The 27,139-nt window shown below is 47.6% G+C and overlaps 1 protein-coding gene across 1 annotated transcript in view; it reads left to right on the forward strand.

Moving 5' to 3' along the window:
* The window catches only part of ESYT3 (extended synaptotagmin 3), a 52,855-nt gene that overhangs the window by 22,143 nt on the left and 3,573 nt on the right, over window positions 1–27,139 (forward strand). The window contains exons 4-20 of the mRNA XM_054595833.1: window positions 1,660–1,736; window positions 3,362–3,428; window positions 4,081–4,170; window positions 4,624–4,679; window positions 6,121–6,241; window positions 8,177–8,347; window positions 9,058–9,140; window positions 10,930–10,978; window positions 11,444–11,533; window positions 12,002–12,064; window positions 12,185–12,247; window positions 12,807–12,875; window positions 13,458–13,544; window positions 14,499–14,648; window positions 16,442–16,938; window positions 17,627–17,725; window positions 18,213–18,344. Of these exons, the coding sequence (XP_054451808.1) occupies window positions 1,660–1,736; window positions 3,362–3,428; window positions 4,081–4,170; window positions 4,624–4,679; window positions 6,121–6,241; window positions 8,177–8,347; window positions 9,058–9,140; window positions 10,930–10,978; window positions 11,444–11,533; window positions 12,002–12,064; window positions 12,185–12,247; window positions 12,807–12,875; window positions 13,458–13,544; window positions 14,499–14,648; window positions 16,442–16,938; window positions 17,627–17,725; window positions 18,213–18,344 (1,964 nt within the window). The remainder of the gene's footprint in view (window positions 1–1,659; window positions 1,737–3,361; window positions 3,429–4,080; window positions 4,171–4,623; window positions 4,680–6,120; window positions 6,242–8,176; window positions 8,348–9,057; window positions 9,141–10,929; window positions 10,979–11,443; window positions 11,534–12,001; window positions 12,065–12,184; window positions 12,248–12,806; window positions 12,876–13,457; window positions 13,545–14,498; window positions 14,649–16,441; window positions 16,939–17,626; window positions 17,726–18,212; window positions 18,345–27,139) is intronic.

The following is a 27,139-nucleotide window of genomic DNA, read 5'->3' on the forward strand; positions in this document are numbered from 1 at the left end:
CCCCAGGGCTGCTCCGCGTGGCTGTGTGAGCAGCAGCGCTTAGACAGGCACCTGGCCGAGAAAGCCAGTGGAGGCCAAATTCCAGCCTTGAGTCCCTCCCCTAACTGAGCCCTGGGCTAGGACTGCCCCACCAGCCAGCGCAGATGCTCAAACGGTGGCTCTCCTTCCTTTGTGGTCAGGCCCCCAGGTGGGCAGCCTGCCCTAGGACTGGGCTGCGCAGGTGGGGTCCTGGGGCCAGCTGAGCTGTCAGAGGGTGCCTGCAAACTGACCCCTGCTTCAGGGGCAGCAGGCTCCAGGCTGTGAGAGGTCGGTTACAGCCACCCCCCCAACCCCACGTGTTTCCACTGACTTTTCTGGGTCTTTAACATCAAGGCCCTGGAGGCCAGGGTATAGCCAGGGGCTGTGGGCCTGAAGTTTCTGCAATTCTGGGAACCTTCTTAAAGAAAAAGAATGTAAAATATAAAATTAGGACAAAAAATGAATATCAAGTAAATATGAGAATGAGAAAAAAAATCATGGCAATTTAATATATCACACATATCCAAAACTCTGGAAAAACTGCATAATAATGTTAATTACCTGCTCAACACTTCCCTATACTACCTTTTTCCCTACATATTTGGCTCTATACTTTTTGATAATCTTTTCATGTGACAATGCCTATGTGAGTATCGCTTGCTATGGGGAAAATAGAGAGATAATGGAATCTTTCCTCTAGTATGGTTGATTGAATTTTTCTTTAATATTTTATTATGAAAATTTTTAAAAACAAAAGATTGAGAATTATGCAGTGAACCATCTGGGGTGTACAATTAACCTTTTCTGTATTTGCTTTAATACATATCCATGCCTGTATCTCTCTTGCCATCTTTTTTTTAAACTCATTTCAAACTAAATTCCAGACATTTGTGAGTTTCACCCCTAAACACTTCAGCGTGTGTTTCACTTACTCAAATTCAAATGAAATTGATTTTTTTTATTCTTGACAAATAATAACCATGCCCCGTGCCAATGCCACCTGACAGGAGGAGAAGAATCTGGGCAGAGCGGGGAAGAAAAGCAATCTAGGAACTCAGCCCTTGGCCCCAGCAGCTGGGGACTGTGGTCCTGGCGTGGGACACCCGGATTCCTAGGGTGAGATCACCCAGCCAGGGACTCTGCCCTCTTCCTTCACCCCTCAGAGGGCAATTCCTACTCACCTTCCCGAACTGTTTAAATGCCAGCTCCTCCTCCAGGAAGGCTTCACTAATCTCTGCCCACCCCAAGCTGGGCTGGAAGGTGCTCCGGAGTCCCCAGATGCCCATGTGAGGGTATAGGCTGCCCCTCCCCCGCCCACTATCTCCTTTGCTGGGCTGTGAGCCCATGAGGGCAGACTCAGTGACCTTGCTCCTTGCCTTGTCTCCAGGCACCTGGTGCAGAGCAGGTGGTGAGAGAGAGAGATACAAGGGTACACATTCTAGGGAGGGAAGTATCGGGGTGACAAAGGCGGACAGGGGCTACAGGGTGGGTTTCTGGGTTTGCGCCTAACCCTAGGAGTGCAGAGGTCACATTGGTTGTCACGGACAATACCCCGTGCTGGGGGGAGGGGGAGCAGCAGCCATCTCTGCTGCAAGGCCTTTGCTGACCCAGGCCCCCGCCCCACCCCGGCATCTCTTCCAGTGCCCCAGGGTCAACGGCGTCAAGGCGCACACTAACAAGCACAACCGGAGACAGGTGGTCCTGGACCTGCAGATATGGTGAGCCCTCTCGCCCGCGGGGGCCAGGTGTGGGGTCCAGGGCCACACTCTGTGGGGCCAGCCAGCTTGAAGCTGGAGTGGCATATACACGCTCTAATTTGGGGTGTGAAAGCCCCTCAGAGCACACCCCCCACCCTTGCCCTGGGCTGGAGCACAAGGTCCCTGCTTGGGATGGGGAAGAGTGTCAGGAGAATGAATGGATGGTCCTAGGGGAGCCGCTGCCCTCTGACCCCGCAGCCCAGGTCCGGCTTCCCCCATCAGGCCGGGCCCTCAGCGTGCTCTGGTACCAAGGCCCAGGCAGCCGCGCTCCCTTAGAAGCCGGGGCCAGGTCACCTAGAGGTTCAGAGCAGCTGCCTCAGGGAGGATGTGCCAAGAGGGAGCGAGGGTGACAAGGAGATGCCAGGACTTGTAGGGAGGCCCAGGGAGCTCCAAGCACAGGCTGTGGGAGGCCAACCGGAGACCTGGGCTCTGTGTCACCTCAGAAAAAACCAAAGGATGCAAAGACACACGAGTGACTGGTTCAGTGGGTTGGGCAAGAGCACCTTTTTGGAATGAGGTTCGTAATAGGCTTGAGTTGATGAGAAGGGAGATAGAACCCAGGAAGTCTTCCTGGGGTGGTGAGATTTAAATTGTGTTTTAAAGAAACAAGGATCAACTCCTGAGGTTCCAGAACGTTGCTGTTCCTCTCCAGTGTCTCTCATATGCTGTCCTTAGCCCAGAGGCCGGCACTGAGGGCACACTGGGAAGGCAGGGGTCAGCTCTGGGAACACCCTCCCCATTAGAGGGCTGGTCTCAAGCGTGTTGGCATGGTGATGGCCATTGGGCATCCTGGCCCCAAGGCACTGCCAAAGATCTTGTATGAATGCTTGGGGCCTGGCGAGGTCATCTGGCCCGCCCACCCAGTTTCCTAGTCAGCTCAGGCAGCTCCCAGAGTTCCCAGGTTCTCCCCCCGACCCCTGATCCCTTTGGGGGCACTCAGATGTCATTTCTGTGACATCAGAGATATTTGGTAGCTGCCTTCTCCCCCAACTTAGCCTACTGAGGTTCTTCCACGGGGTTTCCCGATCTTTAGCCTCAAAGGCACTCACCCTGGGCTCCCTGTGCCCATCACTTGGTGAGAGCCACCAGCAGGACTCAGGCTCCTGAGAACATTACCTTTTCCCTCTCCGCCACCCCCAGCAACAACCGGGGCAAAGGCTGGCTGTAAGCAGTGTGGCTGCTCTGTCCTCAGGGAAGAGACCTGGGCAGAGATGGGGCAGAAACACAGCCGCGGCAGATGGGTGGGTGCTGTGTTCACCAAGAGCCCCTCCTTCTCATCCATGGGGTGCTGTGGGACAAGGCGGTGCTCAGAGTTGCTATCCTCATGGGCAGAGGTGGCACTGTGCTTGGGCCTCCTGGGTGCAGGGACCTGGGGCTCTGCCTCCCCGAGTCTGGGCCTTGGTCGGTGTCTGCTGAGAGCCGAGGAAAGCTGAGACGGTGAGATAGTGAACCCACATCCAGGTGAGGCAGTGCTCAGGCTGGGGAACCGCCGCCTGGGCGGGGGCCGGTGGCGCTGGGCAAGTTTCCCAGCCTGAGTGGTGGATGTGCCCCTCTTCCCCACCTTCCCTGTCCCTCCCCACTTTCAGCTACATTGGGGACTGCGAGATCAGCGTGGAGCTGCAGAAGATACAGGCTGGTGTGAACGGGATCCAGGTGGGCGAAGCCTGACGGGACTGCCCCCATTCCTGTTCCTGGGGCGGGGGGGTCAGAGCAGCAGAGGGGGCGGAGGGGGGGACAGACTTACGCTAGAGCAGGCTGCAGAAGCGGGTGATGACACCGAACACAGGCTGGTAATGACTGAGGGACTCCAGGCCAGTGGTCACATGGCCAGGGAGGGATGGCTGGGCCTCACCAACCTGCTGCTCCCTCACAGCCCTACGCTTGTCTCTGTTTGTAAAGTCCCACAGAGAGACTTTGGTGGCCCAGGGGAGAGAGAGGTTCTGTTTCCAGGGTGATGCAGACCCCATGCTTAGAAACTTAGGTGGATCGAGAAGGTGGGACTACCTTGTAGCAGAAGGAGAGGAGCAGAGGGGGACCCACTCCTGGGCTGCCGCTGGCTGGGCCGTCCCAAAAGGTGGGTCCAGTGCACCATGGGGAGGCAGTAGGGGCCAGCTCATGGCCTCTGGGGAGCTGGCAAAGAAGCGTCAGGTTTCCGTGTCCGAGTGTGGTCCCTGCTGTGACAGCAGGCGGTCCTGGCATTTGGGGTGGCACGGGCATGAATGAGACAGCCGTGGCCTCAGCCGCGCGCAGCAGGCGCAGGAAGACGGGAGGCTGAGGCCCCTCACAGGCCCTCTGTGCCATCCAGTTGCAGGGCACACTGCGGATCATCCTGGACCCCCTCCTGGTGGACAAGCCATTCGTGGGAGCTGTGACCGTGTTCTTTCTTCAAAAGCCGGTGAGCCCCATGGAAGCGAGGGGGGCCTGCCGCTCCCTGAGAGTGAGCCTGTGCCCGCTGGGCCCCTGGCACTGGCTCGAGCCATGAACGGAAGCTGCCTAAGCCCACCTGGGCCAGGGCACTCCACACACCTGTCCCATGTACTCTAAGGCGCCTGAGGTCCCCACCTCTGCTCCCCTCAAGACCAGAAACAGCTCAGAGAGGTGGCTTGCCAGGGCCACACTGGGTCCACGCGCACCAGCCACTCCTGCGGTCACCCTGGCAGGAAAGCCTGACAGCCCTGGCCCACCCTGAGCAGGACTGGGAGGTGCCCTCACCTGCCAGGCACCCTGCAGCGGGTGCCCCCTAGCAGGCCGGGTTCTCCATGTGGGTGGGTGTCAGGCACTTGGCAGAGGGTTCTCAGTCCTGGGCCTCCGGCTCCTTGCAGCCTAACAGCCCCCCTCTGCCCCACAGCACCTGCAGATCAACTGGACAGGCCTGACCAACCTGCTGGATGCGCCAGGAATCAAGTAAGTGCCCGTGAGAGCCGCCAGGTGGAGCCCCAGCACGGGGTCCTCAGGATCTATGCAGTCAGTGAGGGGAGGTGCCCAATGGCCACCCTCCCTCCTGGCTCCATGTGTGAGGAGTAGGGGTAGGCACCGAGTCCCCGCCTCCAAAGGGAGACGCGTTGGCATGTGGGGGGTGGGTGAGGAGGGCTAACAGTGTTGTCTGGCCTCCGTGGGCAGGCACTGTGCCCAGAACACACACACACACACACACACACACACACACACACACACACACACACACACACGTGCACACATACCCACGTTGTGGGTGCACAGGGGAAATGGTCAGATGAGATATCCTAGCAGAGCCATGCGGGCTAATGAGGCTCCTGGCTCTGCTGGTTAGCAACTGTGTGACTTTGGGCTACTTGCTTCACCTCTCTGGGCTGTTCCTCAGTAAAAGCAGGGCCCGGTTCCTCTGTCTCGGGGTCCCTGGGAGAACATTTAGGGGTGTGTGGTGGTGGCAGAGTGGGAGTGGAAACATGCGAGTGTTCTCTCATCCTTCTCTCACCAAGTGTGTGGTGACAAGCCCATGTGGCCGCCCCCAACCATGGTCCAAACACCAGTGGGGCAAGGGGCCCTACAGCAGGCGCCAGTGAGGAGGGGCTGGTCTGGGCAATCCCACCTCCCTGGGGCTGGCAGGGCAGGGGTGCTACACTGAGAGCCACAGGCTCCCGGAGGAGAAGGGCTCCAGCCCTGAGTGGGAGGGACGGCTGACCAGCCAGGGCACGCACCTGCTGGCTTGCCAGGCTTGGGCAGCTGCCCCTATCTGCAGGGAGGACCCTTTGCTTGCTCACTGGGGGACATTCCCACTGATCTCGGCACCCTGGACCCAGAATCCAATCACAGATTTCTTCATCCAAAAAATATTTACTGAGCACCTACTGTGACCAGTCCTTTTCTGGGAACTGTCCCTGCTCCCTCTGTGGGGGAGAGGGAGTCAACCAGTAGATAAAGAAAATTTGGATGCGATGTCATGGCTGAGGCAGCAAACACTCAGCTGGCATTTACTGGGCACTCAGCACTGTTCTCAGCACATTGCACATGTAAGTCATTCTCGGAAAAATGCTAGGAGGCAGGTATAACGATCCTCGGATTAGATATGAGGAAACTGAGGTTCAGAGGTTAGCAAGGTCACACAGCTTCTCGTGCAGCTTCAGGCCGTCCCTCTTTGCTCCCGTGCTGTGATGCCTTAGGGAAGAACAAAGCAGGACTAGGGGCACCACGGTCACGGGCTGTCGGTACCTAACGCCCCACAGGCCCTGTCCACACAGGCTGGGGTCAGGGCTGTGCCCATGCTGGCGCTCTGCTCCTGTGCCAGCTCCGGGGACGGGTGGAGGGGCAGGTGGCCTGGGGGAGGTCGTGCCACCCCTCCACAGCGGGTCATGCCCACTGTCCCCAGTGAGGTGTCAGACAGCCTGCTGGAGGATCTCATTGCCGCCCACCTGGTACTGCCCAACCGCGTGACTCTGCCCGTGAAGAAGGATTTGGATGTGACCAACTTGCGCTTCCCTCTGCCCTGCGTGAGTACCTGCCTCAGCCACAGAGCACAGGGCCGTGTGGGGGAAGACGCATTTCACAGGGTAACCCTTACTCCTGCCCTGTGGGGACATGACTCCTCCCTTTTATAGGGCGAAGGCTGAGTCACGGGGAGGCAGAATGACTTGTCCAAAGTCACCCATCTAGGGAGGGCAAAGCCCAGGTGGCCTTCCTTCCTGGATCCTGGTGCCCCTGTGGGGCCCGGGTTGGGGACTGTGGGCAGTAACCCTCCGGCCCCAGGAAACTCCAGGAGCCTCCCATCCTCCTCCAGGGACAGGAAGCTCCCCGACTCCATCCTTGGGGTCTACAGGGAAGGAGAATGTTCAGTAGAGCCAGAACGTGGGGCTTTGTCGAGTGCTCAGCACCACGGTCCCCTCCAGCTGTGGCGGCCCCTGAGGACAGCCATGTGGTCTCCCCACGGAAGGTGCCCTGGCTGTGGCCCGGAGCCCTCTGGGCTGAGAGTCAGGGCCCCAGGAGAAGAGAAAGTGCCATTTCACCGTCAGCACCAGGCATGGCAGCAGCCTACTCGGGCCAGGCAGGAGGGGCCGGCCGGCCAGAGAACACAGACACCCTCTCAGCCTTCCCATATGGTGCCCGGGCTCTGTCCCACACCACGGGTTAGGCAGTCTCCGGAAAACGATACAGCACCATCACCTACGTCATAACTACTAAAAACATTGTCCTTAGGGTATATGCCACTCGAGATGTACTGTCAAGTGGCTACTATTTAAACTCCCAGGGAAGAGGTCCTCTGTGCGTGACACCAACTGCCCGTGAATATTTACATTGATTTCACTCCTTTTTCTATTTTTAGAGTTTAATTTTACCTTAACTTCCTTTTACAATCATTTAAAAACATGGGCACGCTTCCAAAGTCCAATTTTAAAAACCAAATTATATTTTAAGGAGTTTGGCTTCTGTCCCTTGTCCCTCTACCTAATCTCCACCTTCTCTCTGTACATCATGGTTTATCCTTCCACTCTCTTTCACGATTGGTGTTCCAATATGAGCAGATACGTACACTTGGTGATGTGTGCGTGTCTGGTTGTTCTCAGATTCCCGCTCTGGCGGACGGCCGCACACGCCGGGTTCCCCCGCTGCTTCTGTCGGGTCAGGAGCCCGGCACCTCGCCCACGACCGTGTCAGCAGGGCCGGTCCTCATTCTGACAGCGGTACAGCTCTCTCACCAGCTCTCGACTGATAGGCAGTTGAGTCGTGTCTCGTCTTTTGCTCAAATATACCGTCATGAACAGCCGTGTACATCTTTTTATAGTTTTGCAGTGTGCCCTTAGGGCTAGAAATGGGGTTGCTGGGTCAAAGGAAAACTACATATGTACTTACTAATATTTTAAAAAAAAATAATTCTAGGCAGGAAGGCTGATAGCCCCTAAACTGCATTTTTCCCAGTTCTTGGCTCTGTTCTGTCTTAAGACATAGCGCAGAATATAAGGGGTCCGGTGCTGGGGCCTCAGTGCTGGGGCCTCTGTGAGCACAGGAACCCATTGGTAGAGCAAGCAGAGCCCACGGGGCTGTCTACACCTGGGCACTGGGAAGAAATGACACCGGAAGTTGGTCTACATGCAGGTTACAGAGAGGGGCTGAACACAGGAGGAAACCTTCTCGGGTGGTTGGGTTTGGCATGGTTGTTGGCACAGGAGGAAATGGCTGCAGTTGAATAAGCCATTCACTTGGCAGGTCGGCAAGGCCAGCAGTCTGGGTGCGGCTTTGTGATGTAGCCATCGCTTGCTGTGCAGCTTGGCCAGGAGACTGCTGTCTGTGGCTTCTGACTCCCCACCCAGACCGCGGAGAGGGGGAGATGGGCTGGGGTGGTGTCTGATGGCTTTGGCTCTGATATTGCGGGCCTCGAGGGCTGGCGCAGGCCAGGAACCGTGGTGAACGTTGGGCTGGGCATTTTCCAGGGGGTGATCAGAGTCCACTTGCTGGAGGCGGAGAAGTTGGCCCAGATGGACCACTTCTTAGGGATCCGAGGCAAGTCAGACCCCTATGCCAAGGTGAGCATTGGCCTGCAGCATTTCCGGAGCAAGACCGTCTACAAGAACCTGAACCCCACCTGGAACGAGGTGTTTGAGGTGAGGGTCTCTGCAGACACAGTTGGCTGCTTTAATGTCTTCCAGGCTCCCCTCTGGTTCATGCTGGGTACAGACGGGGAGCCTTGCCCTTGCGTCCCAGTCGGGCAACACTGGGCGGAAGGAGCGGGCCTCGGGCGCAGGCAGGATGTTCTGTGCAATTCCCACTTCTCAGATCCACCAGGTTCCCAGAGGTGGGCCGCTGCGGCCCTGCTGGCAGGATAGCTTATAGATGAGTCCCCACATCCTTTTCCCACCACAGTCAGCTGCTTTGTTGGAAGTGTTCAAATCAAAGTAAAAGAGAAAACCTAGAGGCAGTTCTGCCCCAATCCTCTCAGCCAGAGCCAGACACCAGGAACCTGAAGTTCTTCCTTAAGTTCAACCACGACACCTACTATGTGACGGGTTGGCCCCACAGCCTGTTAAGGGCTCTAGAAGCTGCAAGCCCCGTGCAGAACACACAGCAGCCACTGTCCCCGAGCATCACCCTGCCGTGGGCGTGCACCTGTTGCCTCTGATCTCTGCACCCTGCAGGAGGGCACCGCGCCCTTCTCACGGGAGGGGTTTTCCAGGCTCTGAGAAGGGCAGGAACCTTCCCAGAGCTCCAGGCTGGTGGTGGTGGAACTGGATTTTGGCTCCCCTTGGGTCATGTGAGAGCTCTGCTTCATCAGCTGTTGTGGCCTGCAGGTCAACTCACCTCTCTTCCCCTCCAGTTCATAGTCTACGAAGTCCCCGGGCAGGACCTGGAGGTGGACCTGTATGACGAGGATCCTGACAAGGACGACTTCCTGGGCAGGTGAGGAGGGTTGAGCTCGGCGTGGGGTACGGGGCCTTCTATCCCTGTGCCTTCCAAACCTCCCTTCTAGAGGTCTCTTGAGTGCCCAGCCCTGGGCTGGGGCCTGGGGTAGGGAGATCCCCAAGGTTTGTATACCATAGGCTCTGCTTTCTGGGCTCTTGGTAACGCACCCGGTGTCCCCAGTTAGAGCAGGGGCGGGAGGAGAGCTGGCGTGGATGGCCAGGTCCCCAGTGTCAAGGAACCCAGGCCGCTCATTCAGGGGCAGAATGCAGAGCCTTGGCTGCGTGAGGACTGACATGGCTTGGCTGGGGCTGCCTGTCAAAACTGCAACTTTACATGTCTTTTGGTCCAGCAGTCCCACTTCCAGATCCTATAAAAGCATTGCACCTGAAATGTTTATTGCAGAACTGTCTGAGGTGGCAAAGGGAAAAAGCAGGAAATAACCCTGGCTGGGTGGCTGAGTCATTCGGAGCGTTGTCCATTCACCAAGACGTTCCCGGTTGGAGTCAGGGCGTGTACAGGGGGCAACCAATCGATGTTTCTCACACTGATGTTTCTCTCTCTTTCCCCCTTCCTCCCTCTCTCAAAATCAATAAAATATGTCCTTGAGTGAGAATTAAAAAAAAAAAAAAAGCTAAAAACAATTGGAATGTTCAGCCTCAGAGGACACTGACTGAATGAATTTGCCATTGCCAAGCTAGAGGATATTCTGCAGCTTTTAGAAACGATGAGTGGGATCCATGTGTGTTAACCTGGAGGATGTTCGTTACATTTGAGGAAAGGGGAGAGAGCGGTTGGGAGTGGCCTGTGCAGTGATTCATCTCACCAGGAAGGACCCTGGTGAGGGTGGGGTGGGGGGTGTGTGTGTGTCCATGTGAACACACAAAAAGGTGTGGAAGTCACACAACAGGCTACTCATATTGCTCATCTCAGAGGGTGGACTGGGGGGCAAAGAAAGAATTTTACACAAGTCTTCATACTCCTGCAGCTTGTTTCCGGGAACACAGAATTTTAGAAAGTATGAACAAAATAAAGTGGGAGGGGCACAATCCGACAGCCTAAGAAACAGCTCACAGGCAAATGCTGCTTATCTTTTTTCTCATCTTAATAAAGAAGTTGTAGTTTTGGTAATGTTGCAGATATGAAGTGTGGCTTGTGATTCACGTTTTTTTGTAACTCATTTCAACATTGTTTTGAGCTCAAGCACACTTCTAACAGTCACATAGAATTAATTTCCTCTCTGGCTTGAGTCAGGGTAGGTGGGAGGCAGGCTGTGAATGTGGGTGTTCCCTCCCGTCTCACCCATGCCAACTATGCTTGTCCTGTGGAAGGCATGGGGGCAGTTTGGAAATGGAGAGGCAGTCGGGGTTGTTGCAACGACTGCAGGAGGTGGTGCCACTGGCATTTAGAGGGCACCAGTCAGGGAAGCCGAGTTCCTGCAGTGCAGGGGCAGTTTTGCACAATGAGGATTCATTCCACTCAAATGCCAGTAGCACCATCACTGAGGATCTGCAGCCAATGTGTCCAGCAGTACCTGCTCACTCCCCTCTGGGGATGGCAGCCACCTGCCTCCTCGGGCACCACGCCCACGGGCAGCAGCACTGATGGCTGGATAGCCCTCCCTCTGCTCGAGCTCAAAGTGGTCTCCCGTTGGTTCCTTGGCATGAGTAAGATCCTGTCTTGAGGGCCCCACTCAGATATTTGAAAATAGATCCCAGGGTAGGCCTCCACACCGTCGGCTGCTTGGCCCCTCGGAGGCCGAGCTGACCCCACTCCCTGTGTCTTCCAGCCTGCAGATCTGCCTCGGGGATGTCATGGCGAACAGAGTGGTGGATGAGGTAGAGTTGGTGTCTCCCTGTGGACAACTCTAGCAGGTTGCTTCAGCCCAGCAAGTCCTATGAAATGGGCCCCGTCCATGCTGAGCCACACGTGCTGGTCTTCAGGAGCAAGAGCTGGGCAAGACACAGAAGGGTCCAGGGAACCCGCCAGGGCCTGGGTTGGAGGAAGCTCCCTGGAATGCCCACAAAACAAGGACCTCTGGCCGGGGATGGTCACTTTATAGGGGAGGGCAGGCTGGGCCTGGGTAGGAGGGCTTTTCCATCCCCAAGTGTAGCACTTCAGTCCTGTAACCACGTCTCCCAGTCCCTCAAGCCCAGAGTCCACCCTGCCTGAGCCGGTCCCCCTTTTCCCCGAGCCTCTGTTAGGGCCCCACCAGGTCCCAGGACTGAGCTGCCTGCAGAGGGTCGGTAGCACCTCACTGGCCCTCCCCTTGAGCTTTTCTGTCCCTGCTTGTCTCCCCACAGTGGTTTGTCCTGAATGACACAACCAGTGGGCGGCTGCACCTGCGGCTGGAGTGGCTTTCTCTGATCTCCGACGCTGAAGCTCTGACTGAGGTGAGTAGGAGGGGCGGGGGCTCCTGAGCAGAAAGGAGGCGCTGCGCTGCGGTGGGGCTGGCCATGTGTGGGCTGTGCGTGGGGAGGGAGGGAGCTGAGCTCCCGCATCTTGCTGAGTCTTCAGGCCAGCCCCACCTTTTAGAGAACATGTCCTTCAGCCCAGCCTCCACACAGGGCAGCTCCTGATCTCTCTCAAGAGCTGGCCTGAGCGTCTCAGCCACCTTCACGGAAGCTGGGATCCTCAGCTCTGTTGGTGCCTGTCAGCCCAAATCATAGGGAAAAGCCACCCTGTGTCTGACTTAAATCCGCCACACTGCCGTCAGAGTCTAAGCCTGAACAAAAAGCTAGGTAGTGAGGGATCTTACGGCCAGTCCGGAGGGCTGGCTGCCTGGCTTCCTCCTGCCATGAACAGGCTTCTTTCTAAAACCAGTCTGTCTGCCAGTGCTGAGGGTCTGTGTCTGCTCACAGGACCATGCTGGCCTTTCCTCTGCCATCCTCGTGGTCTTTTTGGAGAGCGCCTGCAACCTGCCGGTGAGTGGTGACATGGTCAGTGTCACGCACACCCTGCCTTTTGCCCATCTGTTTCTAATGCTCACTTGCCATGGAAATTCACAAATGTTGTGTTGCTCATTCACCCTTCTTGTACTGCAGAGAAGCCCTTTTGACTACTTGAATTGTGAATATCGAGCCAAAAAACTCTCCAGATTTACCAAGGTAGGAATGTGTGCGTGGCTGAAAATTTGAGAGAGAGCAAGTCCTAACTCCTTTTTCCCAGAGTAACCACAGCCCATGTTTTCCGGGTGACAGTCTGCACATCAACAGCCTGGGCATGACGAGAGCTGCTGTCACCGTCTACTGTGTGCCACGCACTGGGCCTGGCAACTCAACCCCCACATTCGTGTGCCTGGGTCCCATCCTGACTGTCGAATTTCATTGCCCTTTTACAAATATGACTCAGAAGGTTAAGTGCCTGGGTCACGCACGACATGGGTTAAGTGCCTGGGAGCCGTAACTTGAATCCACCCTGCGTGTCCCTTAGCCCCAGCCAGGCTCAGCTCCGGCCACCTGTCTCTACTTGAGCCTCCCCCTGGAGTCAGCCCTGTGAGGCCAGCACAGCAATGGCGGCCCCGGGGCCGGCAGCACTGGGTAGTCTTCTCTCAGAGGGAAGCAGGTCCCACTGATGCTCCCGAGGGCTGGGAGGTGGGGCTGAGGGTGTGGTGTCGAGCTGACACTGATGGTGCCCCTGTGTTGTTGTGGATTTGCTCCCTCACAGAATAAGGTCAGCAGAGACCCTTCCTCCTATGTCAAGCTCTGTGTGGGCAAGAAGACATACACAAGCAAGGTAAGACAGATGGGTGTGTCGCCCTAAGGAAATGGGGCTCCTGGCCCTTCTCAGGGAGAGAAGCAACAGACAAGAGAATTAGCTTATGCTGAATGCCAAGTATGTGCCAGGGCCCATTCTAGGCACTTTATATGAGTTTATTGTCTTCAGAGTAACTTCATGAAATTTTATAGTTCAAGAACCTGAGGGTCAGAGATCAGTGACTTACCCAAGGGCACATGCTAGAAAGCAGAACTGTGGTTCAAGCTTAGGTATGGCTCTGAGCTGTGTCCTTTCCGCCCCGCCGCCCCCCACCCCCCGGCCTGGACTCCCAGTCCAGCAGCAGAAATCCTCCCCTCCCAAGGTGGCACTAATGCTAGTAGGATTTTCAGCCTCTGTAAAACTTCTTGGTAAAGCTCTTTGCTTTTGAGTCTGGCCGCCCTACCTTAGTGCTTCCCACACGCTGAAGTGTGTGTGGGATTCCTGGGCAGGTACAGAGACCACCACCAACGGTACCTGGGGGCCAGAGTGAGAGCAGAGGGTGGCGTTACCCTGCTCTGCCCAGCCAGATCCTTTAATGCTCTCTCCTTCTTCTGTCCCCAGACCTGTCCCCGCAGCAAGGACCCTGTGTGGAGTCAGGCATTCTCCTTCTTTGTGCACAGTGTGGCATCTGAGCAGCTGCATCTCAAGGTTTGCTTGAAGCTGGGCTCTCGGAACAGAACTAAGAGGTGTCTAACCTGGGAGGCGTGGGAGCTTAACGTGTACCTTGAGCAGATTCTCCTGGCAGGAAAGTCAGCACCTGTGTGTGGGAGAGGATACTGGGTTCCTCACATCTTAATGAAGATAGTGCCTAAGGGCACTGGGTAAGGGGCTGTGGAAGGACAAACCCTCAAGTCCCTTGGCTCTCCCTGGAAGAGTCTGTCTGGTTGTTACACAGCACTCAGAGTGGCCTGTATTGAAATCTACTCAGGACATTAATGATGATTTTTTTAAAAACTCCTCACCTGGGGACATTTTTTTATTGCTTTTAGAGAGAGGAGGTTGGGGGGGGGGGTGTGGGAGAGACACATCACTGACTGCTCTCTTGCACGTGCCTGGACACGGGATTCAAACCCACAACCTGGACCTGCGAACTTTTGGTCCACAGGATGCTCCAAACAGCCGAGCCACACCGGACAGGGCAATGATAATACATTTAAAAATATATATATATTTTAACCCTTACAAAAGATCTGTAGACAAGAAATAATCTTTATTTTACACATGAGCAGAAGCTTAAACTTGTCTAAGACCCCATGGCCAAGAAATGGCAGAACTAGGATCTTTAGGGGGCCTCAGCCCTGTCTGGATGTCTCATCACGGAGCAGCACAGCTCATCAGTCCCTAAAGCCCCATGGCCCTGGGCATTTGATAGACATACCTTATATGGATCATAGCTGCTGCTACTCTTGAGTCTCTCCCCTCCGGACTGAAGGTAGGGGCCAGGCCTGGTCCCATTCTCAGTTTTCAGAACAGGACCAGAGACCAACAGAAGCATAGGACATACTTAACTGAGGTGAAGTGAGACTTGGCCGGGGCCCAGACCGTGGCGGTGATGAGGGTGGGGCTTTATGACTCTCGTTTTGTGGCTGGCTCACTGCCCAGGTGCTTGATGATGACCGAGAGTACGCTCTGGGAGTGCTGGAGCTGCCCCTGTGCCAGATCCTCCCCTGTGCAGACCTGACCCTCGAGCAGCGCTTTCAGCTGGACCACTCAGGCCTGGACAGCCTCATCTCCATGAGACTCGTGCTTCGGGTAACTCGCTTCTCTCGGCCCTCAGGGGAGGCAGGGGGTGGAGCTCTGGCTCAGGAGCAAGGTGGTCTGCCCCAGTGCTAAGTACCTCCTCTATGTTGGGAAGAAGCTAGGAGATGGATTTGTACTTTTCATCAGTTTTGGAATATTGTCAGCCATTATCTCTTTAAGCATTGCCTCCCCCATTCTTTTACTCTTTCCTTCCAGAACTCCTTCCATGCTGAACTTTATCTTCTCCATGCCTTGACCTGACCTCATCTTCATATTTTCTATCTCTTTGTCTCTTGCTGCTACATTCTAACTTCCTCAGATCTTCCAGTCCCCTAACTCTTTCTTTGGCTATGCCTAATCTGCTGTTTAACATGTTCATGGTTTTTATTTCAAAGGCTATTTTTTATTCTAATTTTATTTTTTTCAAATACACTTTGTCTTTTGCATTGTATTTTATTGTCATTCCATCTTTAATCATCTGAAAATACTTATATAATGTAGGCCTGTTAATTCTATTATCCAAAGATCTTGGCAGTTGAATTTTACTGTTTGTTTTGTCTCCTGATGTTTTTTCATGATGATTCATTTCTGTGTTTGGCAGCTTGGGTTGCAAACATGTGGTCAGTGTTCCTTTGTAACCTGGATTGAGGCTGTTCACTTCCAAGGAGACTGCTGTTGCTGAAGCCAAGAACCTCAGGGGCACTACAAACCTGGGTTCTTTTTATACTAATTTTTAACTTGGGGTTTCAAAACACCACAAGTATATGGGACCACCCAAATTCATATGAGAGAGGCCTATAAGGTGTCTCACTCTCAGGAAAGACTTTTTTATTTCCTCCAGTCTGAGTTCAGGCTGAGACAGACACACTTCTGGTCGCCAGCCTTTGATGGTGGGTGGAATGTTTATCCTACGCTATTTTTTCACTGAAGAGAGTCTACCTTCACGGATCCTACATCAACTACCAGACTCACATTGATCAAGGCCTCTTCTCCAAACTCCTTAGATTCCAAGTTGGTAAATGACCCTAGGAAAGCTTAATCATTATTTTTTAGTTTTATCCTTTTTTCTTTTTAAACCCGAGGGATTTTATTTACTTTCCTGTGAATTTGGCTGTGCATTTAAAAGGATGTCTGTTTATTTTATTGGGGCATTCCTACCAAGATATTTTTCAGAATATTTTGACCTCCATATGGATGGCAATGGAGGCTCTTAGGAAGGTCCCTGATAATTAATGAATGAAGGGGAAAAGGAAAGGAGAAACGCAATGGCTGAGGTTTGAAACTTTGGTGCTAGGACCACAGGGGTATGTCTGGGTAGGAAACACATTTTAGGGAAAGCAGTGGTGAATAAGGTGACAGCTGGAAAACGATCATTTCCAGAAGGTAGCTGGTGATAGATGTAAAGGTTAAGGTGAGAGCAAGGCTGAAGGAGTGGGTCTGGGAGTCCTCTGCACAGGGGGAAAGCACGTGCTGAGAGTGGCCAGGTCTCCTGCAGCCAGTATGAGTACAGAAAGAAAGGACCAGAGCTGAGTCTTCATGAAGACCCACTAGTGAGGCAGGAGGAAGGAAAGGACAGAGAAGCACTGGTGAGAGGGGGCCAAGGGCAGAGAGAGGTTAAGGAAAAATATGGTCTAGGGGCAACATTACATTGGGTTGATGGTCAGGAAGGAACTGAGTCTGAGAAATCTCTTCCTCCCAGAGGAAAAGGAGAAGGAACCACTTTCCAGAGGTTAAGGTGAGAAGAGAGGTGGAGAAAATGTAAGTGGTGGGCGCAGCCCATAAACAACCCTGCTTTCTGCTTGCAGTTCCTACGTGTGGAAGAACGAGAGATGGGGAGCCCATACACAGGACCTGAAGCCTTAAAGAAAGGCCCTCTGTTCATTAAGAAGGTGGCCACCGACCAAGGCCCCAAAGCCCCACCCCAGGGAGAGGGTCCTGCAGACTTGCCATGTCCCCCAGACCCTGCTTCTGACACCAAGGAAGTCTCCAAGAGCAGTACGACAGCCACCAGTGCCACCACTATTGCCACTGAGCCCACACCCCAAGAGGCAGGCCCAGAGCCGAAAGGCAAGGACAATGCCAAAGGTTTCTGTGAGCCCATGGGGGAGAAGAAGAGTGCGCCCACCATGTTCCTGACTGTCCCAGGCCCCCACTCTCCAGGGCCCATCAAGTCACCCAGACCCATGAAATACCCCGTCTCCCCATTCGCATGGCCGCCCACGAGGCTGGCTCCCAGCATGTCCTCGCTCAACTCCCTGGCCAACTCCTGCTTTGACCTGACAGATATCAGCCTCAACATTGAGTATGCACTTCTCTGCTTAATCTTTTCTAAAAATCATCTGCTTGAAAAATAACTCCCTCGATGGAAAAGCACCTATGAACTGGCTTTTCTGTTCAAGTTTTGGTTTTTCACAGAATGCTTTATGAGAGGCAGCATGGTGTGGTAGAAAAACATAGGTTGGGGCGGAGGGAGCGGGGAGAGCACAGAGCACGTGTGCACCAAATAGCCTGGTGTGGCTCTAGCTATACACCAACTGTAGGAGATCTTGGACTCTGGCTCGTCAGTCTCCTTACAGGAGAAAACTTTCCTGAATTCTAGAGTTATAGTGATATAATATGGAAAGTTTAGAATATGGAATTACATAATCAATGACTACCACTTAAGTGTTTAGTATGGGCTTAGCACGTTACATGATTAAATCCCATCTTCACAATAACCTTAAGAAATAGAACTTACTGTACTAACGGTCAAATAACTCACCCAAGTTCCATAAGAAGCCATGATATAAACACAGATCCCACTCCAGGCTTCATGCTCTTCCTGTGGTAAAGTAGGACAATTTACGAGGATGCTGGATGGAACTGATTTCCAACTGAAGAATTTTAAAATTAACCCACATGTTTTGAATGCCAGACATGCTCTGTCTTGGGGGTTGGGGGGAGGCCAACACTTGTAATGGTGACAGAAGTGACAAGCCCCTTGTTTACAGAGGCAGGGATCTCTGGCAGCGGCGGCTGGGTGAGATTCAGCTCACGGTACGCTACGTGTGTTTGCGGCGCTGCCTCAGTGTGCTAGTCAACGGCTGCAGGTAAAAGGATGCTGGGGCCAGGAAAGGTGACCAAAAATCAGAGTGGCGGCACTTGGAACATTGGCAGGGGTGGGCAGCCCTAAGGTAGACACGTGATTCAATGAGAACAAGTGAGCTTTGAAGGCTCTCATGCTGTAAGTGACAAGATCTACTATGGTGCCAATGGGTTCCAGAGCCAAGGGCTTTGCTCGGATGTTAAGTACTGCAAAACTTCCGGGGTAGTGGAAACCAGGCCATTTCTCAAGTGGTAATCAACTTCCTTTAGATGGAAAAATACTTGGCTCTACTCCAAACTTTACAAAAAAGCGTATTTTCAAAACCATGCATCTGATGTTTTGTCCTCCAAATTCTACAGACTTTTGCTCTGCTGGTCGTCTAGACTACTGGGCACTTTTTATCCTCAAGGCCATCTAAAGCTGAATGGCTAGTACAGCTTTCTCCAAATGAGTAATTTCAATGTTTGAAAACCAGGACCTTTTTTCTTCAGAAACCTGACACCTTGTACCAGCAGTGGAGCTGACCCTTATGTTCGTGTCTACTTGTTGCCAGAAAGGAGATGGGCAAGTCGTAAGAAAACCTCGGTGAAGCGGAAGACCCTGGAACCCCTGTTCGATGAGACGTAAGTGGGCCAGTTGGCCTGCCTATAATGCCATTCAAGCACTTGCTGAGCACCTGTTGTGTGCCTGGCAGCATGCCAGGTCATGTGAAGGGCTAGGGCTAAATGGGACAACAGGGTCTATGGCTTCATGAAGCTTCTGTATACATTAGTGAAAGAAAAGGACTGCCAGGGCAGTTTGGCAAAACAGCTAACCACTTTTCTTGCTCATAGGGGCTAGTGTTTGTGATTATGTAATGTTCCACACTCTCTTTAAATGAAGCCTCTTTGGCAGTAAAAGGATTTGAATTTGGTCAAATATATTTCCTTTGAATCTGTTTTAAAGCAGCAGTTAATAAACATACCTTGAACCAAAGGACCTAAAATTTCCTCCAAAGCTCCAAGTTCTTTGGCCTGTCCTCCCTCCTGCAACAAAGCATAGGGGGAAGGTAAAACAGATACCCTCCCCTAGTTTGTCCTCCCATATCATCGGGGATGTTGCTTGTTTTTGATGGCTCTGTGGTTTCAAGTCTTATCCTAAATATTTTTATTCTTGATTTCAAGTTGACCGCAAGGTACAGAAACCAAAATCCCATCACTGCTTCCTTCTGTGTCAGGATCCTGAGAAGACATTTCTAGCCAGCTTAGGAAGATATACCTGATAATTCTGGTTTCCTCTTGTCTTAGAATAACTGCTCATTTTAGCTTTTACTTCCCTTGCCTTTGGGACCAAGTTCCCAAAGACTCCTCTGAGACCAAAGTCCGTAAGTTCAGTGCCTATGTTTTCTGCTATGTATCTTACTGTTCCAGGTCTTATATTCAAGTCTTTTATCCATTCTGAGTCAATTTTTGTGTATGGTGTCAGATAGCTGCCTAGTTTCATTCTTCTGCATATGGCTTTCTGGTTTTCTCAGCACCATTTATTGAAGAGAATTTCCTTTCTCTATTGTATGTTTTTTGCTCCTTTGTCAAAAATTGGTTGCCCATATACATGTGGTTTTATCTCTAGGTTCTCAATTCTGTTCCTCTGGTCTGTGATTCTGGTTTTCTGCCACTACCATACTGCTTTGATTACTGTAGCTTTGTAGTATAATTTGAAGTCAGGGAGTGTGATACCTCTTGGCTTTGTTCTATTTTCTCATGATCACTTTGGTTATTCAGGGTCTCTTTTTCCATACAAATCTGAGGATTTTTTTTTGTTCTGTTTCTGTGAGAAATGTCATTGGCATTTTGATAGGGTGTACATTAAATTCATATATTGTATTAGGCAATATGTTCATTTAACATAGTTAATTCTTCCAACCCACGAAGATGGAATATTTTTCCATTTCTTTATGTTGTCTTTAATTTCCTTCAACAATGTCTTGTAGTTTTCAGTGTAAAGGTCCTCACCTTTTTTGTTAGGTTTATTCCTAGGCATTTTATTCATTTTGTTGCAGATGCAAATGGAATTGTTTTCTTCATTTCTCTTTCTGATATTATATTGATAGGATACAGGAATACAACAGATTTTTGTATATTAATTTTATATCCTACAACTTTACTGTATTTACTCACTGTTTCTAATATTTTTTTTGTGAACTCTTTAGGGTTTTCTTATATATAGAATCATGCCATCTGCAAATAGTGATCGTTTTACTTCTTAATTCACAATTTGGATGCCTTTCACAGGATGGAACAAAAATAGGTTTACAGTTGCTCTTAAGAAAACACAGTTAGTTGGTCCGAAGGTTGTGGGTTATTGTTAAGCTGAAAACACAGTTAATAGTACAAGAATAAAGTCTGTTTTGCATACTCACAACTATAAATTTACTTTTGTCCCACCCTGTATATCTTTTTCTTGCCTAATTTCTCTTGCCAGAACTTCCAGTACTCTGGTGATTAATAGTGATGGGAGTAACATTCTTGTTCCTGATCTTAGAGGAAAAGCTTTTGGTTTTTCACCATTGATATATTATCTGAGAATCTGTTATATAGGGCATTATGTTGAGGTACTTGCCTTCTATACACATTTTATTATTTTTATCACAAATGGATGTTGTATCTTGTCAAATGTTTTTTCTGCATCTATTGATTTGATCCTTCGTTTCGTTAATGTGGTCTATCACATTGATTGATTAGTGTATATTGAACCATACTGCATCCCTGGGATGAACCCCACTTGATTGGGATATATTATTCAATTTGCTAGCATTTTGTTTAGACTTTTTGCTTCCATGTTCATCATGGCCTGTATTGGCCTGTAATTCTTTTTTTTTTTTTTTATGTCGTCCTTGCCTGGTTTTTGGTATCAGGGTAAGGTTGGCCTCGTAAAATGAATGAGAAAGTATTCCCTCTTCTTCAATTTGCTAGAAAAGTTTGAGGACAGGTATTTAATCTTCTCTGAATGTTTGGTAGAATTCTCCATTGAAGCCATCTGGTCTTGAATTTTTGTTCTGTTGGGAGGTTTTTGATTACTGTTTCAATTTCCTTACTAGTGATCGGTCTATTGAGGTTTTTCAGTTCTTCATGGTTCAGCCTAGGAAGGTTATATAGTTCTAAGGATTTGTCCATTTTTTTCTAGGTTATGAAATTTGGTGGCTTAGCCCTTCATAGTGTTCTTGTATAATATTTTGTATTTCTGTGGTATCCAATGTAACTTCTCCTTCTGACTTTGAGTCTTTTCTCTTTTTTTCCTTAGTAAGTCCAGCTAGAGGTTTGTCCATTTTTTCCAAAGAACCAGCTATTTGTTTCATTGATTTTTTTTTCTTTTTGTTTTCTATTTCATTTACTTTTGCTATTTTTTATTAGTTCCTTAGAACTAGTCAATAGAAGGCTATTGACTTTGGGCTGTTTGTTCTTCTTTTTCTAGTTATTTAAGGTGTACACATGTTAAGTTTAAAGTTTATTTTTCAATTACAGTTAACATTCAGTATTATTTTATTTCAGGTGTTAGGTTGGTTTTGATTTTTGTTTCTTAACGTAGGCCTATAATGCAATAAACTTCCTTCTTAGTACCACTTTTGCTGTATTCCCCAAATTTTGGTATGTTGCATTTTCATTTCTCTATTTGATCTTTTATTTCCTCTTTGACCTAATAGTTCAGTAGTGTGTTGTTTAATCTCCATAGTCATGGTTTTTCTAGCTTTCTTCTTGTAGTTAATTTCTAGTTCTATACCATTGTGGGTCAGAAAATACTCTTGGAATTATTTCAGTCTTCTTAAATTTATTGAAACTAGTTTGTGCCCCAACACATGGTCTAGACTTGAGAAGAGTGTATGTGTATTCTATAGTTTTGGAATAGAAAGTTCTATAAATATAGATTATGTCCATTTGGATATATTTCCTTATTGATTTTGTTTGTATTATCTATTATTAATTGGGTATTCATGTTTCCTACTATAATTGTACTTTTGTCAGTTTCTCCCTTTAGTTCTGTTAGTAATTGCTTTATATATTTTGGTGCTCCCAGACTGGGTACATTTCTATTGATTAGTATTATGTCTTCTTGAAGAATTTTCCCTTTATCATTATAAAATGACCATCATCTTTGTCTTACTACCTTTCTTTTTTTAATCATGAAATCTGTTTTGTCTGATATAAGCACTGCTATACCCACTTTTCTCTCAATGCTATCTGTCTGAAGTATCACCTGCTACCCACTCACTTTGAGCTTGTGTTTGTCTTTGGAGCCAAGATGTCTCCTTTAGATAACATACAGTTGGGTCTTGTTTTTCAATCCATCCTGATATTCTGTGCTTTTTGATTGGTGAGTTCAGTCCTTTTACATTTAGGGTGATTACTGATATGAGTACTCACTACAGATATTTTATCTTTCATTTTCTGGTTGCTCTGTATCTCCATTGTTTCTCTTCCCTTGTGTTTCTGTCTGCTATTTTAATTTGGTTATTTTCTACAATTTTTTTTTTCATTTCCTCTTTTTTTGGGGGTTACATCTCAGCTCCAGATTTTTGTTTTGTGGTTATCATTAGGTTTATGTAAGAAAAGTTCCCTACCTATAATAGTCCTTTTTCTTCTGATTGCATCTTATCCTCATTCACTTGTGCAAATTTACTCCTTTTCTACCTCCTTTTTTGTTTTTTCTTTCATAAATTATCCCTTTTTATGATGTACAAATAACTATTCCTTTTATAAATCTATATATGAGTCTTTTTGGACCAAATCTAAGAATAAATTCCTTCAAGAGCTACACTTTGAGTTTATCAGGAAAGTGTGGGAGAGAAAACTTTTTTGTTCAATATTTATTGAATTTTATGCCAGGCGCTATCCTATATTATAGAGCCACACCAGTAAAACACTTTGTAATAAAAGAGAGCTCTAACAGAATTATAAAAAGATGTCAAAATTGCTACATAGAAACACAGGAAGGAGAGGTCTGACATTTGTGGTAAACCTAATCTGTTGGTAATTCTCTCAAAACTGTGTCAGCAATATATGTCTGGAATACCTGGAGGGTAGCCTGGCAACCTCCATCCTAAAGCTAAATATAGAAGGAGTCCAGAGGCCTCTTTAGAGTACTTAACCCACACTACACATATTATAATTAAAATGTCAAAAGTTAAATATAAGGAGAGAACCTTAAAAATAAGAGAAAAAAACTTGTACAATGGAACAACTGTAAGAGTTCCATCAGGTTTTTCCGCAGAAACTTTGCACGTGAGAAGGGAGAGACACAGTAAATTGAAAGTGCTGGAAGGGAAAAAAAAATTCCAACTAAGATTATATTACCTGGCAAAGTTATTCAGAATGTAAGGAGAGAGAAGTTTTCCAGATGAGCAAATGCTAAAGGAAGTCATCACCACTACACTGGCCTAACAAGAAATGTAAAAGGATTTCTTTAAGCCAAAAAGAAAAGGGTGCCGATTAGTAACAAGAAAATATATAAAAGTTTAAATCTCATGGGTAAAGATAAACATATAATAAAGGTAGCGGATTAACCACTTATAAAGCTGGTAGAAAGATTAAAAGACAAAAGTAGTAAGATTAAAAGATGAGAGTAGTAAGTGTAACTATAATTAGCTAAGGAATACACAAGATGCAAAATGTGGGGTCAGAGAGTACAACTATAGAGCTTTATAATACATTCATACTTAAATTGTTAGCAATTTAAAAAAAGACTTTTCTAAATATAAGTTATATATAAGCCTAATGGGATCACAAAGCAAAATATAGTTGGTAGAGAACTACAAGACAGCCAAAAAAAGAGACAAAATAAGTATCAATAATTAAATATAAATGAACTAAATTCTTTAAACAAAAGACATAGAGTGGCAAAGGCATGGAAAGAGATATTCCACACAAATAGAAACCAAAAGCAAGCTGGGTTATATATAGTTATCTCAGACAAAATAGACTTTAAAACAAAGGCTGTAATAAGAGATAAAGGGGTCAGCCCAACATAGGAGCACCTAAATATATAAAGCAAATATTAGCAGACCAAAAGGAACAAATAAACAGCAATACAATAATAGCAGGGGACTTTAATACCCCACTTTCATCAGTAGATAAATCACTAAGACAAAATCAATAAGGAAACATTGGGCTTAACAAATATATACAAAACATTCCATCCAAAAGCAGCCAAACACACATTCTTAAGTGCTGATGGAACATTTTTTAGGATAGATTATATTAGGCCATAAAGCAAGTCTTAATACATTTAGGAAGACAAATCATGCTGAGCATCTTCTGCAACCAAATGCATGAAATCAATTATTTTTTATTTTTTATTTTTTATTGTATTTTCCCATTACCATTCAGTCCCTTTTACCCCACTCCTCTCCACAATCACCACACTGTTGTCCATGTCCACAAGTCCTTTTTCCTTTTTGCTCAGTCTCTCCCTTCTTACCCCTCTTAGCTGTCATCCTGCTCACTATGAGTCTGTCTCTATTTTGCCTGTTAGTTCAATTTGTTCATTAGATTCCACATATGAGTGAAATCATATGGTATTTATCTTTCTCTGACTGGCTCATTTCACTTAGCATAATGTTCTCCAGGTCCATCCATACTATCGCAAAGGGTAAAACTTTTTTTTTATAGCCAAGTAGTATTCCACCGTGTAAATGTCCCATAGTTGTTTTATCCACTCACCTACTGATCGACACTTGGGCTGCTTCCATATCTTGGCAATTCAGAAATCAATTCTTATGTGAAGATTAAATAACTTGCTATTGAACAACAAATGGGTCAACAAAGAAATCGAAAGACAAATTAAAATGTCTTGAGACACATGAATATACAACATACCAAAATTATGGGATGCAGAAAAAGCAGTTCTAAGAGGGAAATTCATAGCAATAAAATCTCTAAACCAATAAACAAGAAAAATCTCAAACCTAATTTTACACCTCAAAGAATTAGAAAAAAAACATCAAAGTCCATATTAGCAGAAGTAAGGAGAAAGCAAAGATCAGAGTAGAAATAATGAAATAGAGGCTAAAAAGACAATAGAAAAGATAAGTGAAACTAAGAGCTGGTTCTCTGAAAAGAAAACATTGATAAACCTTTAGCTAGACTCCTCAAGGTAAAAAGACAACTCAGATAAAATCAGAAAGGAAAGAGGACATGTTACAACTGATAACCACAGAAATAGAAAGGATCATAAAAGACTACAATGAATAATTACATACCAACAGATTTAACAACCTAGAAGGTAAGGATAAATTCCTAGAAACATCCAACCTACCAAGGCAATCATAAAGAAACAGAAAATCTGAATAGACCAATTACTAGTAAGGATATTGAATAAGCAATCAAAAATCTTTCAACTCCACTTTCCTTGTTAGTTCAGTATGTTCATTAAATTCCACATATGAATGAAATCATATTTGTCTTTCTCTGACTGGCTTATTTCACTTAGAATAATGTTCTCCAGGTCAATAAACACATGAAAAGATGCTCAACCTCACTAATCATAAGAGAAAGGCAAATTAAAACCACAATAAGGTATCACCTCACACCTGTCAGAATGGCTGTCATCAATACATCAACAAACAACAAATGCTGGCGAGGATGTGGAGAAGGGGGGACCATTTTACACGGTTGGTGGGAATGCAGACTGGTGCAGCCACTGTGGAAAGCAGTATGGAGATATCTCAAAAAATTACAAATGGATCTGTTTTTTGACCCAGCTATTACACTTCTGGGAATGTACTAAAGGAACCCAAAACACTAATCCAAAAGAACATTAGCACCCCCATGTTCATTGCAGCATTATTTTTAACCACCAAGATATGGAAGCAGCCCAAGTGTCCGTCAGTAGATGAGTGGATAAAACAGCTGTGGGGCATTTACACAATGGAATACTGCTTGGACACAAAAAAGAAAAGTTTACTCTTTGTGACAGTATAGATGGACTGCTGCGGGGAGGGAAGATTAAAGTGTGGACAGACTGGGCAAAAACAAAAAAGGACTCATGGACATGGATACAAGTGTGGTGATTGCTGGGGGGAGGGGGTAAAAAGGGATTAAATGGTAATAGAAAAAATACAACAAAAAAATTAGGAAATAAAAACACCTTTCAATTACTGAAAGTCCAGGACTAGATGGTTTCACTGGTAAATTCTACCAAACATTCAAAGAATTAACACCAATCCTTCTCAAACTCTTCCCAAAAATACAAGAAGGAACACTTCCAAACTCATTTTATAAGGTCAGCATCACCTAAATACCAAAACCAGACAAGAGCACCAGAAGAAAAGTAAATGAGAGGCAGCATCCCTGATGAATGTAGATGCAAAAATCCTTGACAAAACATTAGTAAACCAAATTCAACAATACATTAAAAGGTTCATACACCATGATAAAGTGGGTTTAATTCCAGGGATGCAAGGATAAATGGTTCCAGATTTGGAAATCAATCAAGGTGATATACCACATCAACAAAATGAAGGATAAAAATATCATCTCAACAGATGTAGAATAAGTGTTTCACCAAGTTTTTCATTCCTGAGGAAAACTCTCAACAAAGCTGGCATTCTCAACATAAAAGGGCCATTTATGACAAGCTCACAACATCACGCTCAAGGGTAAAAAGTTTAAAACCATTCTTATAAGAACAGGAACAAGACAAGTTTGCTATGCCCATTCTTGTCACTTTTATTCAACATACTGGAAGTCCTAACCAGAGCAGTCAGGCAACAAAAAGAAGAGGCACCCAAAATGGAAAGAAGTGAAACTGTTACTATTTGCAGATGACATGATATTATACATGGAAAACCCTAAAGAATCCACCAAAAAAAACATTAGAATCATCAAATCCAATAAACTTATAGGATACATAATCAACATAAAAAAATACATTACATTTCTATACACTAATAATGAACTATCAGAAAAGAGGAACTAAAACAATCCTATTTACAATTTCATTATAAAGAGTAAAATGTCTAGAAATAAATTTAATCAAGAATGTGAAAGACCTGTATACCGAACACTACAAGATACTAATGAAAGAAATTGAAGCAGACAAATAAATGGATAGTTTGTGCTTATGAATTGGAAAAATTCATATTGTTAAAATATTCATACAACCCAAAGTAATCTACAGATTCAACTCAACCCCTATCGAAACTCTAGCAGTATATTTCACAGAAATAGACAGACAATCCTAAAATTTGCATGAAACCATAAAAGACCTAAAGCAATCTTGAGAAAGAACAAAGCCTGAGGCATCATGTGCCCTGATTTCAAACTATATTACAGAGCTATAGTAAATCAAACAGCATGACACTGGCATAAAAAGACACATATATCAGTGGAACAGAATTGAGAGCCCAGAAATAAAAGCACATATGCATGATCAATTAATTTACAAC

The sequence above is a fragment of the Pteronotus mesoamericanus genome, unplaced genomic scaffold (assembly GCF_021234165.1).
Source record: "Pteronotus mesoamericanus isolate MK-2021 breed Mesoamerican mustached bat unplaced genomic scaffold, CSHL_Meso_final scaffold_54, whole genome shotgun sequence".
Taxonomy (NCBI): domain Eukaryota; kingdom Metazoa; phylum Chordata; class Mammalia; order Chiroptera; family Mormoopidae; genus Pteronotus; species Pteronotus mesoamericanus.